The 24655-nt window shown below is 46.4% G+C and overlaps 1 protein-coding gene and 1 non-coding gene across 2 annotated transcripts in view; one reads left to right on the forward strand and one right to left on the reverse strand.

The window, feature by feature from the left end:
• LOC119161117 (histone cell cycle regulator-like protein) overlaps positions 1-21026 on the forward strand; it is a 78285-nt gene extending 57259 nt beyond the window's left edge. The window contains exons 22-23 of the mRNA XM_075889634.1: positions 14170-14255; positions 16960-21026. Coding sequence (XP_075745749.1) covers positions 14170-14255; positions 16960-17094 — 221 coding nt within the window. The 3' untranslated portion in view covers positions 17095-21026. The remainder of the gene's footprint in view (positions 1-14169; positions 14256-16959) is intronic.
• Positions 21027-23781: 2755 nt separating this feature from the next.
• TRNAL-AAG (transfer RNA leucine (anticodon AAG)) lies at positions 23782-23863 on the reverse strand. Its single transcript has one exon. It is a non-coding gene; the product is annotated as a tRNA-Leu (tRNA).
• Between the last annotated feature and the right edge of the window lie 792 nt (positions 23864-24655).

A 24655-nucleotide genomic window follows, 5' to 3' on the forward strand; every position in this document is an offset into this window, starting at 1 on the left:
AAACTTCCGGAAGTCCCTTACCCGTCATTGTTCTCTTCCAGTCCACACTGCAAAAATCTTGACGGCACGGGCGCTTCCCAGGCCCAAGTTTCTCGTACCTAAGCTTTCGCGCTATTTGTGCATCCCAAGGAATGCAGGGTGAGTACAAAACAAAGCAACCAGCTAGACACCGCGCCCTCGGGTCTGGTATGGGGGTTAAACTGGTCGGAGTGTTCTGCCGTTTCGCTCCGTTCGCTGTTCCATTGATGGAGGTCATCCTTGTGCGGCCGCATTCTTTCAGGGAAGTTCTTGGTTTCTCCAACGTACGAAGCGGGGCAGTCGGCACATGCTGTCGGGTACACTACGCTCTGCGCTTTTTTCGCAGGTGCGTGTTCTTTGGGCCAAAGGATGAACCTGCCCATGGCGGTGGATGGCATGTGGGAAACGTTGACCCCCGCCCTTCTATTGCTTTGCTGGCGCCCGCGATGCAGGGAATCAACAAACGTCGCCGTCGTGTCACGCTTTCTCCGTCTTTCCTCCAGAGAACTCTGCGAATAAACGCCTTTGTTTAGCCTTTGGTGCCGAGGTCACGGATTATATTCGCCCTTCCTTCCGCCGCTGCGTGGACGATTAGTCGTTGGACGATCGGCTATTTCGTTGGAGTTTTCTGTTCTTACTCAAAAAAGGTGCATTCGAACTTTTTTATTTTATTTTGTTTACGTACGTGGTTGGTTTCAGGGAAGCTTTCAGTAAGTGGTTTGGGAGGCTGGTGGGGTTCGCTGAAACTCATCTAACCCAGTGCTGCGGAGCACAAAACAAAGCTTAGCCGAGGGTCATGGGAAGGCACGGAGGTAGCGCAGCAAAATGAAAATAGAGGATCCTTTTCCCGATGCAAAAGCCATTGCGGCAACCCTTTCCTTCACCACCATCCCCACTTCCAGTCGTACATTACAACCTCGCCCCTCCCCCCTTCCAGGCGGTTTTACGGAAAAAAACATTGACAACCTTTCCAGGGGGCGCCAACCCGAGGACTCGGCTTGGCGCCCCCTCCCTAGTGGCGCCCGGGGCACTTGTACCCCCTTGCCCCCCCCTAGTTACGCCACTGCCCCTGGGCTGACCCACCCAGGGGAAATCGGCAGTCGCCTTTTCCTATCTCTGTCTCCCTACATCTTCATCTTTCTTACTTTTTTAGCTTTCCTGTCTACTTCTCTCTTCTGCTTACTTCCAATTTTCTCGGCGGCAAGGGTTAACCCTGTGCAAATAGCCTACCTTGGCCTAGGCGCATTGGGTTATAGAAGAGTTGTACGGCTGACGTCTGCAAGCTTTCAGCATCAGCAAACTTGCAGCGTCCCCTCGTTGGGCTTCGTGGTGGGTGGCCGCCAACGCTGCTAAACAACATAAAATTAGCATGCACAAAGCATTCCCCTTACTTAGTGATCGTGCCTCCTCAAAGTGGGTACGCACCGAAGATATCAATTTTTTCATCCGGCCAAGGCAAATCTTTCCTCATTTCCACGTTATACACTGCGAGAAAACTAACAAGCAAGCCAGAACTGTATCCCCCTTCGTAGTGGCTAGGTGCTTAACCGAAACTCTCGGTGCCGGGTACAAGGTTACCAAAATGGTCTGCGGAGATATACTCCTTGAGATACGTGACAAAGACCAATTCGATAAACTGAACACCCTCACAACGTTGGGAGACACACCCATCAGTATTACGCCACACAGGTCCATGAACTCATCTCGCGGGGTCGCATCAAACGCAGATTTGCTTGACCTGTCCGAAGCTGCACTTCTGGAAGGATGGAAAAGCCAGAACGTGACAAACGTACAGCGTATTAAGATAAGAAGAGATCAAAAGAAAATACCAACCAAACACTTAGTACTGACTTTTGCTTCGAGTGATTTGCCGAAAACCATTCAGACTGGGTACACAAAGACATCCGTGAGGCCTTACATTCCCAACCCCCGCCGTTGCTTCCAATGTCAGAGATATGGCCACGGCTCGCAAAGCTGTCGTGGCCGGAAAACTTGTGCTCTGTGTGGAGTCGTGGGCCATGCGTCCGACAACTGCGAAGCACCTGCACACTGTGTGAACTGTGGCGGTAATCATGCCGCGTACTCACGTTCCTGTTCTTTCTGGAAAAAAGAAAAAGAGATCATCGCTTTAAAGATAAAAGAAAACATTTCATTTAAAGAAGCAAGAAAAAGAGTCTCGCCATTTTATGGCCCCACATATGCTGATGCGGCGCGCCAGGGGGCAGTGTCGCACCAGCCCTCGCCACTCCTTCGGCCTGCGCGGAGCGAGCCATTGGCTGTGGCGCCTGCCCCCAAGGCGGCATTAGTTGAGTCTACTCCGCCTACTATTGAACAGAGACCAGAGACTCCAGGGTCCTCGGGTCTCAAGGCCTCACCTCGCCAGGCGAGGCCCAAGCTTCGAAAAACCAGCTCGCTTGAGCGGGCATCCAGTGCCTCCAAAGAGGCAATGGATACGGCGGCACCCCTGGTGCCAAAAGAGAGGCGCGGCTCTCTGGAGCGCGCCAAGAGAACTAAAAAGCTCATAACAGGGCCTGATAATAGCCCTGTTACTTGAGCTCGACCTTTCACCTTAAACAAGTCACTCCCTCATCGTACACATAGCACTACTTTACTTCCAATGTGGAAACACAAATTATTCATTGGAACGTCAGAGGCCTGCTTATAAACCTCGACAACGTCCAAGAGCTTTTATACAAACACTCACCTCAAGTGCTGTGTATACAGGAAACGCATCTAAAATCCTCCAATACAAATTTTTGACGTGCTTACGTCATATACCGAAAGGACCGAGATGATGCTATGGCGTCATCCGGTGGCGTAGCCATTATTATTAACCAAGGAGTAGCGTGTACACATTTACCACTCCAGACATCCCTTGAGGCGGTGGCTGTTCGAGCGGTACTTTTAAACAAACTCGTCACCATCTGCTCTTTGTATGTACCTCCCCACCAACGTCTTGAAAGATGTGAATTTCAGTCTTTAATAGACGAACTGCATGAACCTTATTTGCTTCTTGGAGACCTAATTGCACATAGTGGACTGTGGGGCGATTCTCGCTGTGATGCACGAGGTTGTCTCATTGAACAATTTCTCTTCTCTTCCGGTGCCTGTTTGTTGAATAGGAAAGAGCCAACATACTATAACGTTGCCAACAAAACTTACTCGTCTATAGAGCTCAGCATCGTATCACCTTCACTCCTACCCCTACTGAAATGGAAAATCATAAATAATCTATATGGAAGTGACCATTTTCCTGTAGTGTTGAGTTCACAAACAACATATGAATGTCCTCTACATGTTCCCAAATGGCTGATAAACAAAGCAGACTGGGAACAGTTCCACAACACTACACGTTTGAATTGGACAGACATATGTAGGTTAGACATAGATGAAGCTGTGCAGTACTTCACAGCTTTTCTAACTGACGCAGCAGCCAGGTGCATACCGCAAACATCTGGAATGCCCGGCAAACGACACGTCCCATGGTGGAACACAGAGTGTCGTAATGCGTGAAAGGAACAGCACAGGGCATGGAGGTTATTTCGGAACTCACCGACAGCCGAAAATCTTGACACCTTCAAGAAAATAAAGTCTCAAGGCAGGAGAACGCGTCGGAAGGCCAGAGGAGAAAGCTGGCAGAAGTTTTTAGATGCGGAAGCATCTTATACTCGCGCCTTGTAGTGCGCCGTCCGCGCCGCTTCTCAAACATTCGACAGCTGACGCGCGCGCATGCGCCGTCGCGTCGTCGCCCACCATCTGTGCCGCGCGCGCTTCTCCTTCGAGAACATTCGACAGCTGACAGCGCATGCGCCGTCGCGCCGTCGCCATCTGTGCCGCGCGCGCGCTTCTCCTTCAAGAACATTCGACAGCTGACAGCGCATGCGCCGTTGCGCTGTATATATACTCAAGGTCGGCGCTCGCTCGCTCAGTTGCCGCTCGTCCGTTGGTTTGTACGGCGCGTCAACATCCGTAGTCGCCGTGAAATGAATGCGAACGAATCCACAAACACAATGATCGACGTCCCTTCGACCAGCGCCGCCCTTTCGCATACGTGTGTACGTGTTCACTCATTTAACACCCCCTCCTACAACCACGTTAACCAATTTAGCCATCGACCCAAGTAAGTCGCAATTTAACACCCCATTTCACAACCACGTTAACTAATTTAGCCATCGACCCAAGTAAGTCGCACTTTAACACCCCGTTAACCAATTATATGCTCCGCATCCTCCTCAGGGTTCCCCCAAGGGAAGCTGCGGGCAATTTTTAGATGCGGAAGCATCTTATACTCGCGCCTTGTAGTGCGCCGTCCGCACCGCTTCTCGAACATTCGACAGCTGACGCGCGCGCATGCGCCGTCGCGCCGTCGCCCACCATCTGTGCCGCGCGCGCTTCTCCTTCGAGAACATTCGACAGCTGACAGCGCATGCGCCATCGCGCCGTCGCCATCTGTGCCGCGCGCGCGCTTCTCCTTCGAGAACATTCGACAGCTGACAGCGCATGCGCCGTCGCGCTGTATATATACTCAAGGTCGGCGCTCGCTCGCTCAGTTGCCGCTCGTCCGTTGGTTTGTACGGCGCGTCGACGTCCGAAGTCGCCGTGAAATGAATGCCAACGAATCCACAAACACAATGATCGACGTCCCTTCGACCAGCGCCGCCCTTTCGCATACGTGTGTACGTGTTCACTCATTTAACACCCCCTCCTACAACCACGTTAACCAATTTAGCAATCGACCCAAGTAAGTCGCAATTTAACACCCCATTTCACAACCACGTTAACCAATTTAGCCATAGACCCAAGTAAGTCGCACTTTAACACCCCGTTAACCAATTATATGCTCCGCATCCTCCTCAGTGTTCCCCCGAGGGAAGCTGCGGGCAATTTTTTTTGTCAGGGATCAATTCATACATACAGGAGGCTAAAGTCTGGAACATGATTGGTAGGATAGCAGGAAAACAAGTACACGCACTTCCACTCATAAACACTCAAGGTGATACCTTGGAAGATCAGGCAAACTTCCTCGGTGCACACTTTGAACGGGTATTCAGCTCGTCCCACAATACTGACACTTTCCAAAAATACAGAACAAGAATAGAAAAGCAGAAACTCGAACACAAACCCACTAGATACGAGGCATATAACCAAGGTTTCAGTCTAGCTGAGCTACGAACATCTCTAAACTCCTGCAGTACTTCTGCCCCAGGTTCTGACCGTGTGGTGTATGAAATGTTAAAAAACCTACCAGCCGAAACACGAAAAACCTTACTTTGTTTGTACAATGCTATCTGGTTTTCTGGCACTATCCCTACCTCCTGGAAAGAGGCTATTATTATTTCCATTTTGAAAGAGGGCAAGGACCCTTCTTTAGCGTCAAGTTACAGGCCTATTGCACTTACAAGCTGCTTGTGCAAAGTCTTCGAAAAAATGATAAACTGCCGACATATACATATTCTTGAAACAAACAATTTGCTCGACCCATTTCAGTGCGGGTTTCGAGAAAATAGATCCACCACAGACCACCTTGTTCGTATCGAGGCACAGATCAGAGATGCCTTCGTCCATAAACAATATTTTCTCTCCGTGTTCCTCAATATCGAAAAGGCTTATGATACAACATGGCGTTTTGGAATTCTAAGAGACCTGTCCCACCTTGGTGTGCGCGGAAGAATGCTTCACATAATCGAAAGTTACCTGTCAAACCGGACATTCCAAGTCCGAATGGGCACGGTTCTTTCCCAAACATTTGTCCAGGAAATAGGCGTGCCACAAGGTGGTGTACTTAGCTGCACACTTTTTCTCATCAAAATGAATTCCTTGCACTTGTCCATCCCCCGCAATATGTTCTATTGTACATATGTCGACGACGTTCAGCTTGGCTTCAAGTCATGCAACTTGGCAATGTGTGAGCGGCAGGTTCAGCTGGGTTTAAACAAGGTCTCCGAATGGGCAGATGAAAACGGTTTTCGACTTAACCCACAAAAAAGCACGTGTGTCTTGTTCTCTCGAAAGAGAGGCATGCACTCGGAACCTGACATTCGACTGAACGGGCAACGTCTGTCGGTCAAAGCCGAGCATAAATTCTTAGGCTTAATCTTGGACAACAAGTTGACCTTCGTACCGCACATCAAGTATTTAAAAACAAAATGTTTGAAAGCCACGAATGTTATAAAAGTGTTGTCACGTACTACTTGGGGTAGTGATAGGCAATGCCTCATGAATCTGTATCGAAGTCTCATTCGCACCCGCTTAGATTATGGGTCCGTTGCTTATCAGTCTGCGACTCAAAGTGCTTTGAAGATGCTGGACCCCGTGCACCATTTGGGCATCCGCCTTTCTACGGATGCTTTTCGCACCAGCCCTGTAGAAAGCCTTTACGTTGAGTCAAATGAATGGTCGCTTCATCTACAGAGAACTTACATGTCTTTCGTATATTTTCTTAAGGTGAAAGCAGACAAGAAGCACCCCTCATACTCTACTATTAATGATTTGTCGAGCTCGATTTTGTTTTAAAACAGGCCTTCGATGAGGCAGCCCCTCTCAGTTCGCCTGAAAAGTCTAGCTGAGGAAACTGGAGTCTCACTTGAACACAGTTTAATGGCTCCTGTAGCATATCTGCCACCGTGGCAATGGCAGGCTATAGACTGCGATGTGTCCTTTCTAGAAGTTACAAAACATGCACTAATTGCCCATATCCGAACATACTTCCTGGAACTTCAACATGAATACACACGTCCTGAGTCCTTTACAGATGCCTCTAAGTCCAACTCCTCTTTGTCCTACGCTGCTGTCGGCCCATCCTTTTCGGATGCTGGCCCTCTACATCCAGGCACAAGTATCTTCACAGCGGAAGCTTACGCGATACTTGTGGCGGCTAAACACATCAAACAATTACAAATACAAAAAGCAGTAATTTATACAGACTCCCTCAGTGTGGTAACAACTCTGCACAGTCTTAAAAAACAAAAAAACCCGGTTCTCGTCTCACTCTACTCCATTTTATGCCCACTCTACACACTCAACCAACATGTTGTAGTGTGCTGGGTGCCAGGGCATCGAGAGATTCAAGGCAACGTGAGGGCGGATCAGCTCGCTGCATTTGTTCACAAAAGCACTGCCCCTACACCCATATCAATCCCGGCCCTTGATCTTAAGCCGTCTCTCAAACGAAACCTCAGGGACTACTGGCAGAGCAAGTGGGATACACACACACAAAACAAACTACACATTATTAAGCCACACCTTGGTCATTGGCTGCCCGTATCAAAATCGCGTCATACAGAGGTAATACTAACGAGACTCAGGATAGGACACACATACACGACACACACATTTGTCCGGTAACGATCCACCATTGTGTGACAGATGTGGTGAAGAATTAACAGTTCTTCACATGTTAATTCAGTGCAAACACTTGAAATCTCTAAGAAAACAGCATTTTCCGTTACCCTACCGACAACATATACCTTTACACTCTTCAATGTTCGTTGGTAGGGAACCGCTTTTTAGTTATAAATCATTGTTAGCGTTTTTGAAGGAAATTCATAATTTTCATGTCGTATACCTGGGCATTCCGTAGCACGACCTCTCCAGAGAGGTTTTCGCTGCGGTGGCTGCACAACAAAGCACTTGCCTCACGGCCCTTGGACGCAAGGGTACGAACGAGTGAGGCACTTGTGCTAATGCCATACATGTCTACCATCGTTTTTATTATCACCAACTTTTGTCATCTATTCGCATCACACACACCTTTCACGGCATGGTCATGATTTTGTTACTTGTATATTTTTACCCGCCTTACCGCGAGGAATTTTATGGCCTTTATACAGCCGCTAATCACAATCATTGTCCACATTCCTTATCCCATGAACTGGCGCTCTTCGGCCATCAAATGGCCCTTGCGCCAAAAAACACCATATATCATCATCATGAGTTCTGATAGGGAATGAGCAGCAGTTTCAAAATGGCGTCTAAAATATTTTTGAGTGATCTTTTCTCTTATTAGTTATACGTTTTACATGGATACGGTGCTTGCTCAATTGCAGTCAATATTTTTTTAAAGATTTTTGTTACAATGGACCCTCATGTTACCTTTTAGAACAGTGAAATTGACCCTTGATAACGTGCACTACCTAAATTGTGCAGTCTCCGAGGGCTCGGTGCCAACCCTTGGCCACTGAACTAACATGCACTGGGTCACATTGGCAACGCAGATGATACTCCACTGTAACTCGACATGCAGCTGTTGGCAGTGTTTGTATGTCGGAGGTCTGAATCAAAATTACTACTACGTCGAATGGAAACACACATACCTGATCGTGATGCTTTGTGCTTGGCGGATGGTTGCCAGTTCTTGCCATGCTGCATTATTTTCTGGTGGAAAACATGTGGGAACTTTTTAACGACCTCAACTGCTTGGAAGATGATTTACATGTTTACTACTCTTGTAATGAACCCACCCTCCACACTGATTATTGAAAAAAAAAAAAACGTTTTAATGTATCTGTTCATTTTATTTCGGTGAGATAGCCAGTGCTGCTGACTATCGAAACAATGTTAAATCACGCCATTATAGTATAACAAAATAATGATGCAGTAAAGTCAAAACATAGTTTAACAACCGTGCAACACAGTTTCGAGCAGCGCGAGCGCAGAGGACATCGGTGAAAATTTAAAGGTCGTGTTTTTTGTGGCAGAGTGCCATCTGTTGAACGCAGAAGAAACCTTTGCTTATAGCGTCACGCAAGCACAGCGGCGTAAAGATAAAGCGCAATAGGTATTCTCTGGTACAACGCGGCGGCGCCTGCTGTGCAGATGGCACGACGTGCACCCCCAATAGGCATGCGCCGCCATTCTTGTTGTTGGGTTTGTCATAGTGAACTTTGTCAGACCCCTGCTGTGGAAGGCAGCCCCGCCGCGGTGGTTTAGTGGCTAAGGTACTCGGCTGCTGACCCGCAGGTCGCGGGTTCAAATCTCGGCTGCGGCGGCTGCATTTCCGATGGAGGCGGAAATGTTGTAGGCCCATGTACTCAGATTTGGGTGCACGTTAAAGAACCCCAGGTGGTCGAAATTTCCGTAGCTCTCCACTACGGTGTCTCTCATAATCATATGGTGGTTTTGGGACGTTAAACCCCACATATCAATCAATGCTGTGGAAGGCATGATTGGTTGGTAGATTATCTATACGACCGGTTTTCAACTTACAGTAGGTAGAGCATGCACTGAAGCATGAGAACGGAGCGGCTGGCCAACACTACAGCGTCGATCCGTGCGCATTTGTTACGGGAGAAAACAAAAAGAGCTTCGGGCTACGAAAAAAATTCGTCGTGTATTACGTGGCCCAGATCAAGGACAGTTTCCCCTTGTACAGAGTGAAGTTTTTTAACAGAGGCTTCGTAGTCCTGCCACTGAATGGAAGGCCAGTAGTGGTTGGACAGCGAGTTTCTTAATACCGTCATGCGAAATTTTTGCCGTCATAACTGCTGTGACTTTTTTCTCCTGCTTTACGAGCCCTCCTTTCAAATTGGCATGAAATTTCTTGGAAAAAAAAAAAAGGCGGGTTCATTATGCGAGTAACTACACTAATTTGAGAAGTTCAGAGTGACTGGGGAAGCTTGGTTTCCTCACGCTCCTTTGACGATGACAAAGACTAAAGAGAGTTTTCCGAAGTTTTCTTTCTTGAATAAGAGTACTATTTCTTTGCCACTTCATGTCACGTTACATTCAAGGTTTTTATTTTAATTTTCGCATGGCAGGAGAGCAGCCCCTGCGTTACAATTATGGTTGCATTGCATTAGAATAATTACTGTGGACTCCCATTAAACAAAACTTGGTTAAACGGAAAAGCTGCATAAATGGAACTATCCAGGCACATTTGGTTGGTCTCTTATATACCGTATTTACTCGCATAATAGGCACACTTTTTTTTTTTCAGAAAATCCGGCTCGAATTTAGGGGTGCGCCAATTACGCGAGGTAAAATTTTCTAAAATTTTTTCAACTCAGTTCTCGTGCTTTAAGTCTGCCCACTTGTCAAGTAAAAGGCGACTTTATTGTTTACCAATTAATTCAGCATAAAACAAACATACCTACTTACCTTTTAATGAACAAGTGAGAGCCGTCAACTGCACACACACACGTAAAATTTATTTACACAAAAGTCGTAGCTGTTCCTCCTTTTCCCTATTCGGAGTCCGAGTCGGCGATCACACATTCATGCTCGCCGAGCGGGGATTCGTTTTCGGTGTCCGAATCATCCGCACCCCACAACATGTCATCCTCACTCGCATCCAGTGCGTTCGAGATACCCGTCTTCTTGAAGCTTTTCCTGACGACTTCGTCGGAGATCGCCTGCCACGCTTCCACGATCCAAGCGCACAGCATTTCAGCATTTCCACAGGCGGCCTCTTAATCTTACCACCTGGAGTCAGCTGATGTTGTCCTCCAGCCATCCAGGTGGTGTACAGCCTTCGAACATTGTCCTTGAAAGGTTTATTCAAGGACACGTCCAAAGGCTGCAGTATCGATGCGAGGCCGCCCGGAATCACTGCCAGATCTGTGCGCAGCTCCTTTAGCTCATCTCGTACGCGGTCTACTAGGTGCCCAAGAAAACTGCCCAGGACAAGCATGGACGGCAACAACAGACCACCCGGCCGCCGACCCCAGACTGTTTTCACCCAATCCACCATGAGTTCCGCGCTCATCCAGCCTTTTTCCTGGACTCTGACGTAGATGCCTTGAGAGAATTTCGCCTTTGGGAGCGTCTTACGTTTAAAAATAACGTAAGGCGGTAGCTTACGCCCATCCGCTGTCACCCACAGCATTACGGTGCATCGTTGTTTATCAGCGCCAGACGTTCTGACGATAACGCTCCGTGCACCTTTCTCCTCCACTGTCGTGTTCCACGGCATATCAAAGCAAAGGGGGGTCTGATCAGCGTTGCCGATCTGGGACAAAATGAAGTCTTTCTGCTGTCGGAGCTTTATAACAAAACTGTGTAAGTCCACCACTTTGTCCTCATATGCTGTGGGCAAGCGCTGGCACAAGGTGGTCCGCCATCGCAGTGCGAGGCCATGGCGCCGCATGAAACGAGTTGTCCATCCAGAGCTGGCTTTGAACTCTTTTGCTTCGATGCCCTGCGCTCGGGCTATTCTGCGCGCCTCAGTCTGCACAATATCTAACGACACAGCACAGCCGTCTTGTCGTAGCTCCCGTATATGCCGGACCAGTTGCTCTTCGACGTTCGGATACCTGCTGCCGGTCTTGGCACCGCGGAAAGCCCGTCGTGTCTTCTTCGTCGCCCTAAGTTTTTCTTCTTGGTCCCTCCAGTACCGAATACTGGTTTCTCCAACGCCGAAATGCCTGCTTGCAGCCCGGTTGCCGTGCTCCAGCGCGTACTGCACTGCCTTCAGTTTAAACCCAGCCGTGTAGCTCGCGTACTTCCCCATGGTGGAACCAAAGTTCAATACACGACCACAACATACGCACATCGCTTGCAAAATGGCGTTTCTTTCTTTTTCTCTGATGGTGGTGATGGCGATCGAGCCCCCGGCGTTGTACACGTGACCTCCAAAAAGCGCGGCGATTTGGGGGGTATCAGTAATTGATGGAACAGCCGTTTTTTTTTCCCGCTCATGGACGCTTTTTTTTTTTTTCAAGTTTTATTTCGACAAACACGTTGGTTAGGTCGTTGCACTTCGAATTTTCTTTATTTGCTCGTCGATTTGCCTTCTTTTTTTCTTCAGAGTACGGGGACCGCGTTCCAACTGTACCGCAGGGGGATAGAATCGTTTCTGATCACGGCCAAGTTCGGGTGCGCCTATCATGCGCGGAATTGAAAAAAATCGAATTTTCCGCGACCAAACTAGGGGTGCGCCTATTATGCGAGTGCGCCGATTATGCGAGTAAATACGGTATTTAATCATAAAAAGCTTCAAGTATTGGCAACATTTTCTTTAGCTTACATCGGTTAAATGAAACTAAAGCGGGCAAAATCCACGAACGGCAGTAGTGACCACGGCAGTCTAGCAACCATGAAACAGATGCCAATCCAGCGATTGCACATGTCCACACACGTCGAACTGCAATCGACGTCTCGTCGTCAACTTGAGGACAGCCTTGAGGAAGCTATAGCAGAAGTTCAAGATGAGGACCCATGCTCAAGTGATAATGAGATGGTGTGTGACCCCAGCCCATTTCAGTGGCTGACAGTGCAGCAAGAGATGCTGTCATCCTGTTGCAGAGCTACATTGAACACGATGGTGGCACCAATTTCCTGCGCAGCCTTTCAGCAATGCACTCCTACTATGTGAGAAAGTGCTTGGACGAGTCCAAGCAATCTTTATAACCTACATTTTTCCGAGTCAGCAATATTAGAAACATTTTTCTTTTTAGTACACTATAGTAGTATTGTATATGGTACTTGAAAATGTTTTTGTTCAGCCAGCCACATGCAGTTGGTGCTTTTGAAATAAAGTCATATTTTATTCATTTTGTGGGCTGTGCTTAAATGAAGCTTCTCATAAATGGAACAAATTTTCTTGCCCCTTCGAGCTAAGGAGTCCACTGTATGGTGTTTTTCTTAGCTTTGAAGTGACGCTGCAGTACAGTTGCCATCCGATATTCCGGACGCCCAAAATTCCGGACATGCCCGATTTCCCGGACTCATCAGTGGCACCGTCACGTTCACCATAGAGTCAATGTATTAAAAAGTCTGAAATTCTGGACGCTTATAGCCTTCGGCATTCAATTTCCTAGACTTTTTACTGTTATCTGCCGACCCAAGGTCACCGACGCCGCCGCCATTTTTGTCATTTTCATATCCTCGCGCCGCCAATCGCCGCACCACGCCGCGGCTGCCGAAACCTCGAAACCGCACGTGTAAATCCGTTGCCAGCCGTAGCTTAGCGGCTTAGCCAAGGCAAATCTCACTGTGTTCGTTCATGTGTTGTTTTGTCAGCTCTGCTGTCATGTCTGTGCTTGATCCTTTGCTGCTGCGCGCTATCTTCAGTGATCATGTTTCCGTCGACCTTCAGCATCCACCGAGTTCTTAGCTGTTTTGTGCTGCGCTTTTCGTCAAGCGGATTCGCCAATTACAGCGATGGCACCGACTGCTCCTTCGTCTTCGTCCGCACCTTAGAAGCGCACAAAGCCCCCTCGTAGGCTCACGATGGGAAAAGCTATGCTATGACCTCAGGTCTGCCATAGGTATGCTGGCAGAATTGTGGAAGGCAAATATGCAAGAGTCTCTGCGGAACTGTTTTCGCCACACGGGCTTCACACTTGACGCCAAGTTGGCCATCTCACCCCAAGTGGACAGTGTGACAAACTGCCATCCGCGCATGTTGCCTTCGACGATCTGCGTGCTGCTGTCGTGTTCATTCCAACCTGAATATCCTTTGAGGGCTTCGCCGTCGCTGACAAAGACCTCGAGCTATGGGCGGACTTGACCGATGACGAAATCATTCGTCAAGTTACGGTGGATTCCGGTGACTCTGACACCGAGAACTAAGAGCCATCTCATACACAGCCAATGAGCTCGGAGTTGACGCGAGCACTGATGACACTGTCATCAGTGTACAGCAGCAACATGACGTTGGCTGAAATTGAGGCAGACATGATCGCGAGCAAGGGGAACACCTTGCAAAAGAAAATAGGTGACTTCTTTGCGCCCAAGTGCTGACCTATGAGGTTGCGCTGGCCACTACGTTATATTTTTTAACGGCTTTTGTCGGAGCCACTTAAACGATGCATTGGCTGAATCGCTATGGGAATCTTGTACTCCGACCGTTACCCTCTCTGTCAGTGAAAAGTACCTACAAAAAAAAGGTGCGTTTTTATGTGCATTCGTTTTTTCGGACTGCCCGATTTTCCGGACGTTTTCACGGTCCCTTGAGGGCCCAGGAAATTGAACGTCGACTGTATTGATAGCAAGTTGCATCACTGCACACTTTGGGAATCGCATTTCAGTGCTCCCAGAATGGTAACATTGGAAAATAACAGAAGGTGAATTCAGGTGGCGTCATTTGGTTTAGATACTGGATTCTTCATTCATGTAATTTCTTTATGCAGTTGCTATTTTATGACGGTTTTTCATTTACAGTTTGGGAGCTGTGGCGTGTTTTTTCTGATGTAACTCTCTTCCTTGTTCCAGGTTTGGAAACCCGACTAAAAGATCTCTGCACGCAATTTCTTGGTCCTGTGGGTGGCAACTCGCAGTCATGGGAACCAACTATACTGGTATGCAAACAGTGTGCTATGTCTTGTCACAGACAGTCAAGCCTTGCCAGATCTTATCTGGACACTTTCCTCATAGCCAAGCCTCTAGTAAGGCCACAAGCAATATTAATCAAACGAAATGGTATAAGTGTTCATTGTTTAGTGTTGTTTTAATATGTAGCTGATCATACATTGCCACCCTGTAGTAACATGATCAGCGTAGAGAATAAAAATTTCATTATGCACTAGTAGAACATGGGAAAACGTTCAGAACAATATTTGAATGCCAAAAGTCATTTATCTTGCCTTGTCAACCCTTGCCATGTTAGCAGACGCAAATGTCTTCTTTTGCAATGCAGCAAGTTGTCTTCTATTGTGAAGTCACATGGTGTATTCCTTTCGTTCGGAGGTGTGTGATTACTTTTGGAGCTGGACCTGTCATTTAAACTAAGAGGTTGTACCATATAAACCGGACTATAGGTCGAGTGGTAATATAGGTCGACCCCCCAAGTTCAGGTTACGAAAAAAAAAAAGGAAAACAACCCAAAACTGCCCAACCACATTTATTTGCGAATTGGGCGCACCGGACCGTCAGAGCTCCGCTCAACCACCATTGCAACTGCTCCTATTCGTCTGACGAAGCACCACTGTCTTCTGAAGACGAGAGTTTGTCGCTGGCCACCTCCCACAGTGCGTCGTCTTCCGTGCCATCCAGCGAGTTGCTGATGCAACATTTCTTGAAAGCCTTTTCCACCATGGAATTTGGCAAGGAATGCCAGGCGGAAAGCACCCAGCCACAAACAGTCGCAAGTGGAGGCTTCTGTAGGCGGCCCATCGGTGTTTTGGGGTTGTCACCGGACATCTACTCTCGATTCTCCAGCCGCACTCGGTCCTTGAACGGCTTGTTTAGCACAACATTGAGCGGCTGGAGGGTGGACGTCATACCACCTGTATCATGGTGAGGTCCGTTTTCCCGTCGCCGAGTGCGCGTTTCACAGCCTCGGATAATTGACCACGAAATGCATCCAACACCAGCATGCTGCGAAGACGCAGCAGTGCACCTGGCCGACGGTTCCACACTACTCTTATCCATTCGAGCATCATGACCTCGTCTATGTATCCCTTTTTGTTGACCCGAACGACAACACCGGGCGGAAAACTTCCTTCGGCATTGTCTTGCGTTTGAAAATGATGAAGGGCGGAAGCTTTCTACCATCTGCCGTGCATGCCAGCATGACGGTGAAGCGCGAGTGCTAGTTGCCAGTGGACAACAGCTTCACATCCTTGGTGCCGCGCTGCGTGATCGTGGTCGATGAAGGCATGTCAAACCACACGCGGGTCTCATCGGTGTTGCCAAGCTGTCCCACTCTTTAGTCGTTCTGCTCCCAAAGCTGGTTCACGAAGCGCTGAAAGTTTATAAGCTTGTCCTCGAACTTCTCCGGGAACTTTTGAGAGATGGATGTGTGCCGCCTGAGAGAAAATTCTTTGCATCGCATGAATCGACGCACCCAAAAGTTTGGTGCACGAAACTCTTCTCTCATGAGCCCAGCTTCTTGAGCGAGTTCCACAGCTTTCTTGCGAATGGTATCCACGGTCACTGGCAGCGAGTGCGCACGAACTTCCCGCACAAAGTCCGCTAGTTTATCCTTCAGCTGCGGATAAACGGCCTTTCGTCCACGAAACAACATTTTTTGAGGATTGCACATCTGCAGCTTCCCTTTCTGCACCCTCCAATAGCGCACGCTTTTTCCAATACACCAAAGCGGCGCTGAGCTGCCATATTCACATTCGCTTCTGCAAACTCAACAACATCTTGTTTAACACACAGCAGAGTACTGCCTCCTCGTACCACTACTCATATTCAGTGAACGAAAAAAAAAAAAGACCACTAAAGATGTAGCGCAATGTCAAGCGGAGTGAAAACTCGGAACAGATCGGAAACAAATCATGAACACAAAGAAAACGGGCAGAGAGAGAGAAAAAACTGCCTGCTATTAGATTTGGATGCGGATATGGCCACGTCCGGCTTCTCAAGCACATGCAAGCCACACGTTGCCAGACAGCGGTGCACTTTCCGCTAGACACCGCTATTTAAGACAAGGGGCGACTTTAGCTTATTATTTTATTGAAAATATCTCGACTTATATTCCGGTTTATGCGGTACTTCATGCAGCTTTAGTAGAAAGCAGAGAGGTTTGAACTCATTGACGAGTATGCTGACCTTTTGTGAGCAGATAAACAACCTTTAGATTTTTTTTGCTGCTGGTTTAAAAGTTGGCAACATTTGGTTGTGATATGTGAGAGTAATCGAATTCTATAGGGACAGCAAAATATGTTGTTGTTGCGAGAATGTTGTCATAGCACGAATTCGTTATTGCGAGATCGAATGGGTTGCTTTGCTTTTTCAGGGTTGGCCTGGTAGTCATTTATGTCTCATGTTCATCATTCTGAGTTCAACTAGATTAGTCGTTAAAGATGAGCAGGATTCTGTATTGCATTTTTCTTTTTCAGAATTTTATGGATTGAAATGCAATTAGTTGAGCCCCAACTTAGCTGAGACGCGTAGAAAATCCAGCTGTTTAATGGTCGAAGGCACCGGCAAGTGGGAATAGCACATAAAATGAGAATAGCAGTAATGATGAAAAAATGTTTAGCTGTATATTAGGAATTCTCATCTAAGGACTTTAGCAGCAAGTTAATACAGGGCAAACTATGCTTCTCACAGGGCTTGGACAAACGCGGGCTGCTGCAAGAGGTGCTGCCGTTTTTGGCCTCAAACTTGCGACTACAGCGGCTCTTCACAGAGTTCAAAGAACAGTTGGACATGGCTACCAATGATGGTCTGCTGCCAAATGGTTGACCGTCAATCAGCAGACCTAGGCATCATTGACTCACATCTGTCAGGCCTGTTGTATCATAAACTGAGAAACTGTAACGGCACCAGGAAAGGCTTCCATCGTGGAACTTCGACCGATGCCCTCTGCAGCCTTCCTTTGGTAGTCATGGTCTTTCGCATTGTAGTGGTACTGCCTGTTTGCCATGACTGCTGCAAAGAGAAAAGGAAGAAATGGTGGTTTGCTCATTTGGGAAGCAGGTGTTGTCATTGCCACATCCGAGAAACCTGTTTGTGTGGTGTGCCAGTGATAGCAGTTCTGCCAGTTCTCGGCTAACAGTGCGGATAGGAGTCGGATGCAGGGTTAGCATCTCGAAGCCATCACAGGTGTTCCTGGAGCAGCATGGAAGAACAGGGAGGACGCCACCTGTGTGATTATCAAATTTTGCATGGGAAGTCGTTGTGAACTTAAATATTTTTTCTTTTTAACCTGTGCCCTTCATTATATCAGTATGCCACTCAGATACGCGACACATCCAGTGATTTACGTCATCCTGTATAGAGTCTCATCATTCAGGCCACATTAGGTTTTATAATAAGCACTCTCGGGATGAAAGAATGTTGGAATTCAGCTTCACCAAGATAGCACGATTGGGCTGAAGTGTAGGACTTGTGTCGATCGTTTTAAGCTGCTGTGTCTTACCAAATGCTGTAGACACTCCAAAATGGTGGTTGATACTGCAACCCAGTCCTAATTTTAAGACACTGTTCACTGCTGCTATGAGCGTGCTGTGGTTACGTATCCGTGTATAATGGTATGGTGTGTAATTGTGCATTTCCTGTGAAGCACCCGCTATGTTGCATCACAGCATTAGTGTCGACATGTGTTGCAACAGATCTGCCTTCTCCTAATGCTCTTCCTCAGTTCTACCAGTTGAAGGGTTGTGCCACGCTTCAGTTGAAGTCTTCATGGCGCTTGTGTAGCACTCCTTAGCTGCTCCTGCAGTATTATTTTGTAAATGTGTGCGGGCTGTTAAGGGCTGTTCCTCGACAGAGCTGTCACTCGTAAGTCGCTCAGGACCTGGTTCGATGGAGTAAATTAAAAACAATTCCTCTCCTTACAAGTTGGACAGGAGCATTGATGAACTTATCTGACGGGCTACTGAGAACTGCTAATGAAGAAGGGCGACAGTCTCAAGCAAGTTCCCTTCGCAGGAGTTGTTGAGAAGTGTTACTAAAAAGACAGTGATGGCTTCGTTGGGAAATGGCACGGCCCTTTATGCACGATGGGTGAAATCACGTAGTGGCTCTCTGCCAGATGCAATGGTCACGTCACAGCGCTGCGTTTTGTTTACGCTTCGTGTCTGCAGTACTGCTGAACGACTTTGGAACACTGTGTGACTGGAGGCATTCCTTTTAATTTTGTTTGTTGTCCATCGTATTAGTGAAATAAGTAAGCAGTACGTTTTATATAGCGCCCTCGCCTGCATTCTAGCGAAGAGGTCCTCCATTACTGTACATACCACTAGAACACTTGTCGGAAGAGCCATTTGCCTGCGTGCCGAGTTTTTGCCACTTATTCGTCTTTGCCGGCATCAACCCGAGCGTTGCCTGCATCCCCTGCTGGTTTCGTGGAAGGCCCCAAAAAGTGAGATTCTGTGAAAGCAGAAGAAGCAGTTCACTGCAAGCGGCATACCTGCCAAATGAGACCCTTCCTCTGTGCCTGCTGAGATAAGTAATTCGCTCATGAGAACATGTTTTTAGCCTTTAGTATTTTCAATTGACTGCGGATATTTTTATTTTTGGTTCTCGGAACTTGCTGCTCATTTTGCTGAGTCTTGTATCTTGAGGCATTCTGTTTGTGGCAACTAAGGCAAGCAATGAACAGGAATTAACGAAAAAAAGATGCCATTTTATAATGTAAACATTGTTGATGAAATAATTTAGTTGCACTGCAGTTAGGCATTTGGGGGAATATTTTAAACCATTGAATTGGAGCTGCATTTGATGAATGAAATGTTGAGAAAGTGGGTATGAAATTGTAATACCCGTACTGAAAAACATGTTTTTCTACTCAAGTTATATTTTTTTCATAGGTTTATTTTACTGTTATAATAGTTCCATTGTGTGTTGCCTTTTGCAAGAAATCTTCATGACAGTACACACGTGCTGAGGTAGCACTCCTGTCCAGAAATCGTATTCACTAGGGTGCCTTTTGCATCACTAAGATTCGTCTATGCATAAATCGCTATATCTACACGGAACTTTAATAGTGTAAAAAAATAAAGTTCTACTGTGGCTAATATGTTCAACTGAAATATATATCCTAGTAATTATTAGTGTTGCTACATTTTAACACCTTCATGCCAGGGACAGGAGCACAATTTTTGTTTCATACTTCCTCAGTTTTGTACACCTTCTACGAGGAGCCACGCATTCATAAGCAAAGCAATGTGGCACTGCCTGTTGTTGAGACGCTTCTTGTGGAATCATAGGCAGTGTGCATATTAGTGTAGAAAATTCTAGTGTTGTCATTTGAGCTGTGAAGGCTGTTTTAATTTGCATGTGGTATTTTCAATCGTGTATGAACAACCTTGCCCAGAGGCAACACTTCCAGCCCCAATTCATCCATGTTTATATTCACCAAAAAAACTGTTTTACTACAAAGGCCCACTGCAGCATAAGAAGTCAAATATATTAGCGTCGTAGAAGGCCTGCATGCTGCAAGCTATGCTCTTCCCAATGGCATTTCGTCAGCTTTTGTGAATGAAAGTGTAGCAGGCATAGTAGAATAGTTGAGATGTAGTAGATAGTTGCTTGTAATTCTCTTGATATGCAAATGCACTAGAGAAATCATTATGCTATGCATCTGATATGCTTGCACTCTAATATACAGTGTGAATGCAGTGTGGGGCGAAACATTTGTTGGACGTGCGTAAATTTACAATGCACGTATTTAAGACAGCATATTGGTGCACGTGTGTGTTATGGGTGAAGTGTTGCTCTCCCAGCTGGAAACTGTAGTTCAGGATGCCCGAGTGTAGGGCCAAATACACAAGGTCCAACTGATGCTTCTGCCATATTGGTAGTTTATGTAGTAGAATGGTTAAAAAAAGAGCTAGCACTTCAGCACTGTACATAAATGTTAAAGAACTTCTTTTCCAGTGAACTGTTTGAATTGTGCTTAATTGTATTTCAGGCATCCTAATCTTGTTGCAAGAATTGGTAGTTATTCGTGCTTCCACAATCTACTACTAATATATCTGCTGTGACGCTGATACTACTGTCATTGCTTGTATGTTTTAAGTGTTAGAATTCATTGCAACAAGAAAGAGATGATTAGCACTTAGCCTTTTAATATAATGACTAGTATGAAACCGGCTGAAATAAATAGAATGTCAGTAGCATGTATTGAGCCACCTACCCAGTTGTTAAATGATGCAATAGATTTTTTTGTTGCATATAGTACTGAGCATGACAAGGTGTATGCAATTTTTTCCAAGCTAGGACAGAGCCTGGTATAGCTTTGCCTTTTGGTAAATGCTCAATAGTGGTTACGGTGTGAACGTTGCACTGAGCACGCGAAGAATGGTCAGTGTGTACAGGTGTGTAAAGGAACTTAGCTCAAAGGCTGCCTGTGTCATTTTTGTACATAAAACGAAGACCTTTGTATATCGTACTGCATTTTTTTCTTGTATTTTCGCTCTTGCACACCATCTGTATTTATAGCGATCATATCACTGTCGTGATTGTTGTCTCCTTTCTGTTTTTTGGCAGAGATTCTCGTTTTGTTGTTTGATATTTTATGTGCATGTTTATTTTTCTTACACACTATGTATATTTCGCATTTCGGGTAATGTAGTATTTTACCTTTGTTGCCTTGCCTTCCACCCTCTTTTCCATCTTCAACCATCAATGTTCCAGCTGTAAAAAAATAATAAATTTGTACGAAGCATCCAGTCATGTTGCTGCTGTCATCCTGTGTAAATTTGAAGGTTTAGCTAGACTCAATTAATCTGACCGATGGTAATGAGAAAACAACACCTGTGCGCGACATGGTCAACAGCAGGGGGTCTCGATGGCACCTCACCTAGTGGGCTGTAGTTGTCAAGGGGTTGCTGTGTACATAATTTCAGCTAAAGTTGTCATTTGAGGTGATGCTTCACCAATATTAATATATGGGTTATTTTTGGAAGGGATTTGGCATTAGGATTCTAACTACATGGCGGCGCCGATCTCCAGAATGACTAAAACCTGTACATTGATTGTAAGATATAATTTGTTGCCCGGGCATGTTTCAACACATGGTGAAAGCATGGGGTGTCTCACGAAAAAGAACACTTGAGAACATGCTTGTCTGGGTAGCTCACGAAAATACCGTACCTAAAAATAAAGAATATGAATTGAAATATGGGAAGACAGTCATTTGTAGGGTCTGTCACGTGTACTCGTGCAAGACCGTTGGAGACCATTAGAGGGGCCTTCGCTTTCTAGTAAACATATGATTGGTTCATTGATCATCATGTCGGAGATTTTTTTTAGCAAAAACTTCCCTGACACGCAAGGACGCTGCCATAGATATCGCTACACTACTCTTAGAACGTTATTAACTCTGGAGATGCTTGAAGGGTTAGTGAGGTCGTGTAAAGTAGAAATGTAAGCACATGTCAACATAAAGCGCAGACGACAATGCACTACGATTCACATGCCCAATATCGGCCGCTCATCGTCATGAAGTCGTTCACGGCGTAATTTTTGTCAACACGGCCTCATCAAGTGTGAGACCCAAAGGATGGCTTTATGCTCTTTCATAGTAGAGTACCAAGTACTCTAAATCGTTAACCACTTGTTCTAAACGCAATATCGGTCGCGATATTGAATGCTTGTTGAATCTTTCATTAAAGTATTCCAAATGAACGTCAAATCCTGTTCGCACGTGTCTAATATGTTTGAAAACGTCCTTGTTCGGTCTACACTCTCAGTTCTAAAAGCATTTCATGGCGCTACATTTAGCCGTTCTGTAAGTAATTACCCGAGCAAGAATGAAACGACAATGGCAGCATATTCTATCCATGATATTCTAGTACTTCTAAGGACCACGGAAGAAGGAATGAGAGGACTCTGCATGTCCAGCCGGGAAAAAGTGTGGAGAAAATGATGCCATGGCGGCCATATCTACAAGGCACATGTTGCTATAGTTACGGGGTTACGCAATGGGTTTCGTTGCTGTGGTGGTGCCAAAGTGGTAAGTGTTCTCTGGTGGCGCGATCGTCGGACTCGTACGGACCCGGGGCGACGAATATTCGTATTTCGTGCCACGTTGTTGCTACGAAGTCTTATACCATTGGTTATTGTCTCCTAGTAACGTTTACATAACACATGTTAGCCCCGGGGCCTAAACAGTGCGTATAACTAGCGCGTATATTCGTGTGCTACGCACCGCACCGTGCTCCCGACTGGGCTGCAGAAATTATGTGCCTTTTTCCTTTTCTTATCACTACCACCACCACCATGTGGTGGGTGGAGTATTTATAGTCTTTGAAATGCTGAGCGAAAATGTTTTCGGGCACAACGACAAAACGAAACCACGACGAACGCCTTGCAGGTCAGTGACGGTTTTGCAGTGTCCCTGCTTGTGACAGCAAACAAAACATTTGTACTCAGGACTTCATGTGAACATATGTCTATGGTTTCGTGTTCGATGTGTGTAGTAACAACTTGCATATGCGTATTAAAACACCTTTTCTGTTTCGCTTGCTATTCTCGCCCTTTCGGCATTAACAACCGCGTTCGAGTGTCACTTGCATCGTGCAGAAAGTCACCGCGGCTGCACAGTGCTGGCGCCGGTGAGCTTTTACGTGGAACACGGGCACGGGGATCCGCGTGAGAGATGGAATGCAACCATAGAAGACGGCGCACAGCCGATCGTGTTGTCTGTTCAGTGTGTGAATATAACTGTCCCTAAAACATTGAAATGGCACCGCACTCGCCGTCGTCAGTGCATCTAGCACGCGCGTTAACTTGTGCTTGCTTCCTTCTAGGCCAGCTCTTACTTGCCGTTTAATGCCCGGACGAAGCGATTTCGCCAGAGGTATCGCGCTGGCCTAGTGCCCGGACGAAGCGATTTCGCCAGAGGTATCGCGCTGGCCTAGCGCGATGAGCCCCGTTTCGTTGCTTTTGGATCGTCACGACACGAGCTCCGAGCAGCCAACGTGCTTTTCTAGACGGAGAGAGGGTCGCGTCTTCTGCTTCCATTCGGATATAAACAAGATGGGAGGAATCGCCCAGAATATGACCGCCGACTGGCCTCACTACAGCTTCACGACGAGTAATGTCAGGGCATCTCCCCTGTTGCTTTCTTTTTCAATACTGTTGTAAAACCTTCTAGAATAGTGCACGTTCTCTATACCAGATACCATAATGACCGGGTGATGGCTGTGTCCATGTCGGCGCCCTGTCGGCCCTGTTTTTCCTATTGATACTAACTCTGGTTTGAGCATGCCTTATGCCGACCAATATTTCGAATCTCCTTTGGAAACGTGTGTGTGTACGAGGAAGAGAAACTTAGTGGGGGAGGAGCAAAGAAGTGATAAATGGAAACATTTACACTTGGAATATTCTTCACGGAGTTTATCGCTCATGTAAAATTTAATATTGACAGAAAGGAGCTTACTCCACAGCAACACCTCAACAAGACTCTCACAAAAAAAATTATGGCAGCGGTGGGATTCGAACCCACGCCTCCGAAGAGACTGGTGCCTTAAACCAGCGCCTTAGACCGCTCGGCCACGCTACCGATGGCGCAGGCGAGCACAATCGCCATTGTTCGCCACGCCCTCAAAGAACTGTACTGGTAATCTAAGAGACATGTACCGGGACGGTGAACAAAGGTAAACAAAAGAAAATAAAAACTTCAGGTAAGTTGCAAATAGAATAGGACTTAGAACACATTCTTGTTTCACGCTCGAGCGCGCAGAGACTGAAAAACTGACTTCTTTGTTAGTCACTGATTCACACGCTTCAGAAGTGGAAACGAAGTTTTATGCTCAACTTTATCGAATAGTTTATGCTAGTCTGGCTAAAATAGTGACCCCACTCTAGGATGTTTTGCCTGTGCTTATGCACGTGAACATTGTTTTAAATTTAATATCAATTAACAGGCGATCTAGACCTTCGGCAAATAAAACAGATGTACGTACATATATGCATGTTATGACTAGAATTGTTGTTTTTGAACGCTACATATTATATTGTGTAATCAAAACATATATATAAGAGCACATTTTTTTCTTTTCTTGCTCGCCATGTAATTGAATGCAAATGAATGCCAAATGGGCCACGAAAATTCCGTGGTTATCCACCGGTATGCCAATTTCGGACATACGTACGTCCGATAAAGATCCCTAGAAATCCGCCAGCTGCACCCTGGACGTCTGTAGAATACTTATGCGCAAAAAAAAATGGCAATCTGTCAAACGTTCGATGGAGGTCCAAAATTGAACATTCGGACAAAGGACGGGCTTGCACTTATAGTACATGCAGTACATGCAGTGGACGTCCATGGGAATATCATTGAAATTAAGGGACG

This window comes from Rhipicephalus microplus, chromosome 3 (assembly GCF_043290135.1).
Source record: "Rhipicephalus microplus isolate Deutch F79 chromosome 3, USDA_Rmic, whole genome shotgun sequence".
In the NCBI taxonomy this organism is placed as follows: Eukaryota; Metazoa; Arthropoda; class Arachnida; order Ixodida; family Ixodidae; genus Rhipicephalus; species Rhipicephalus microplus.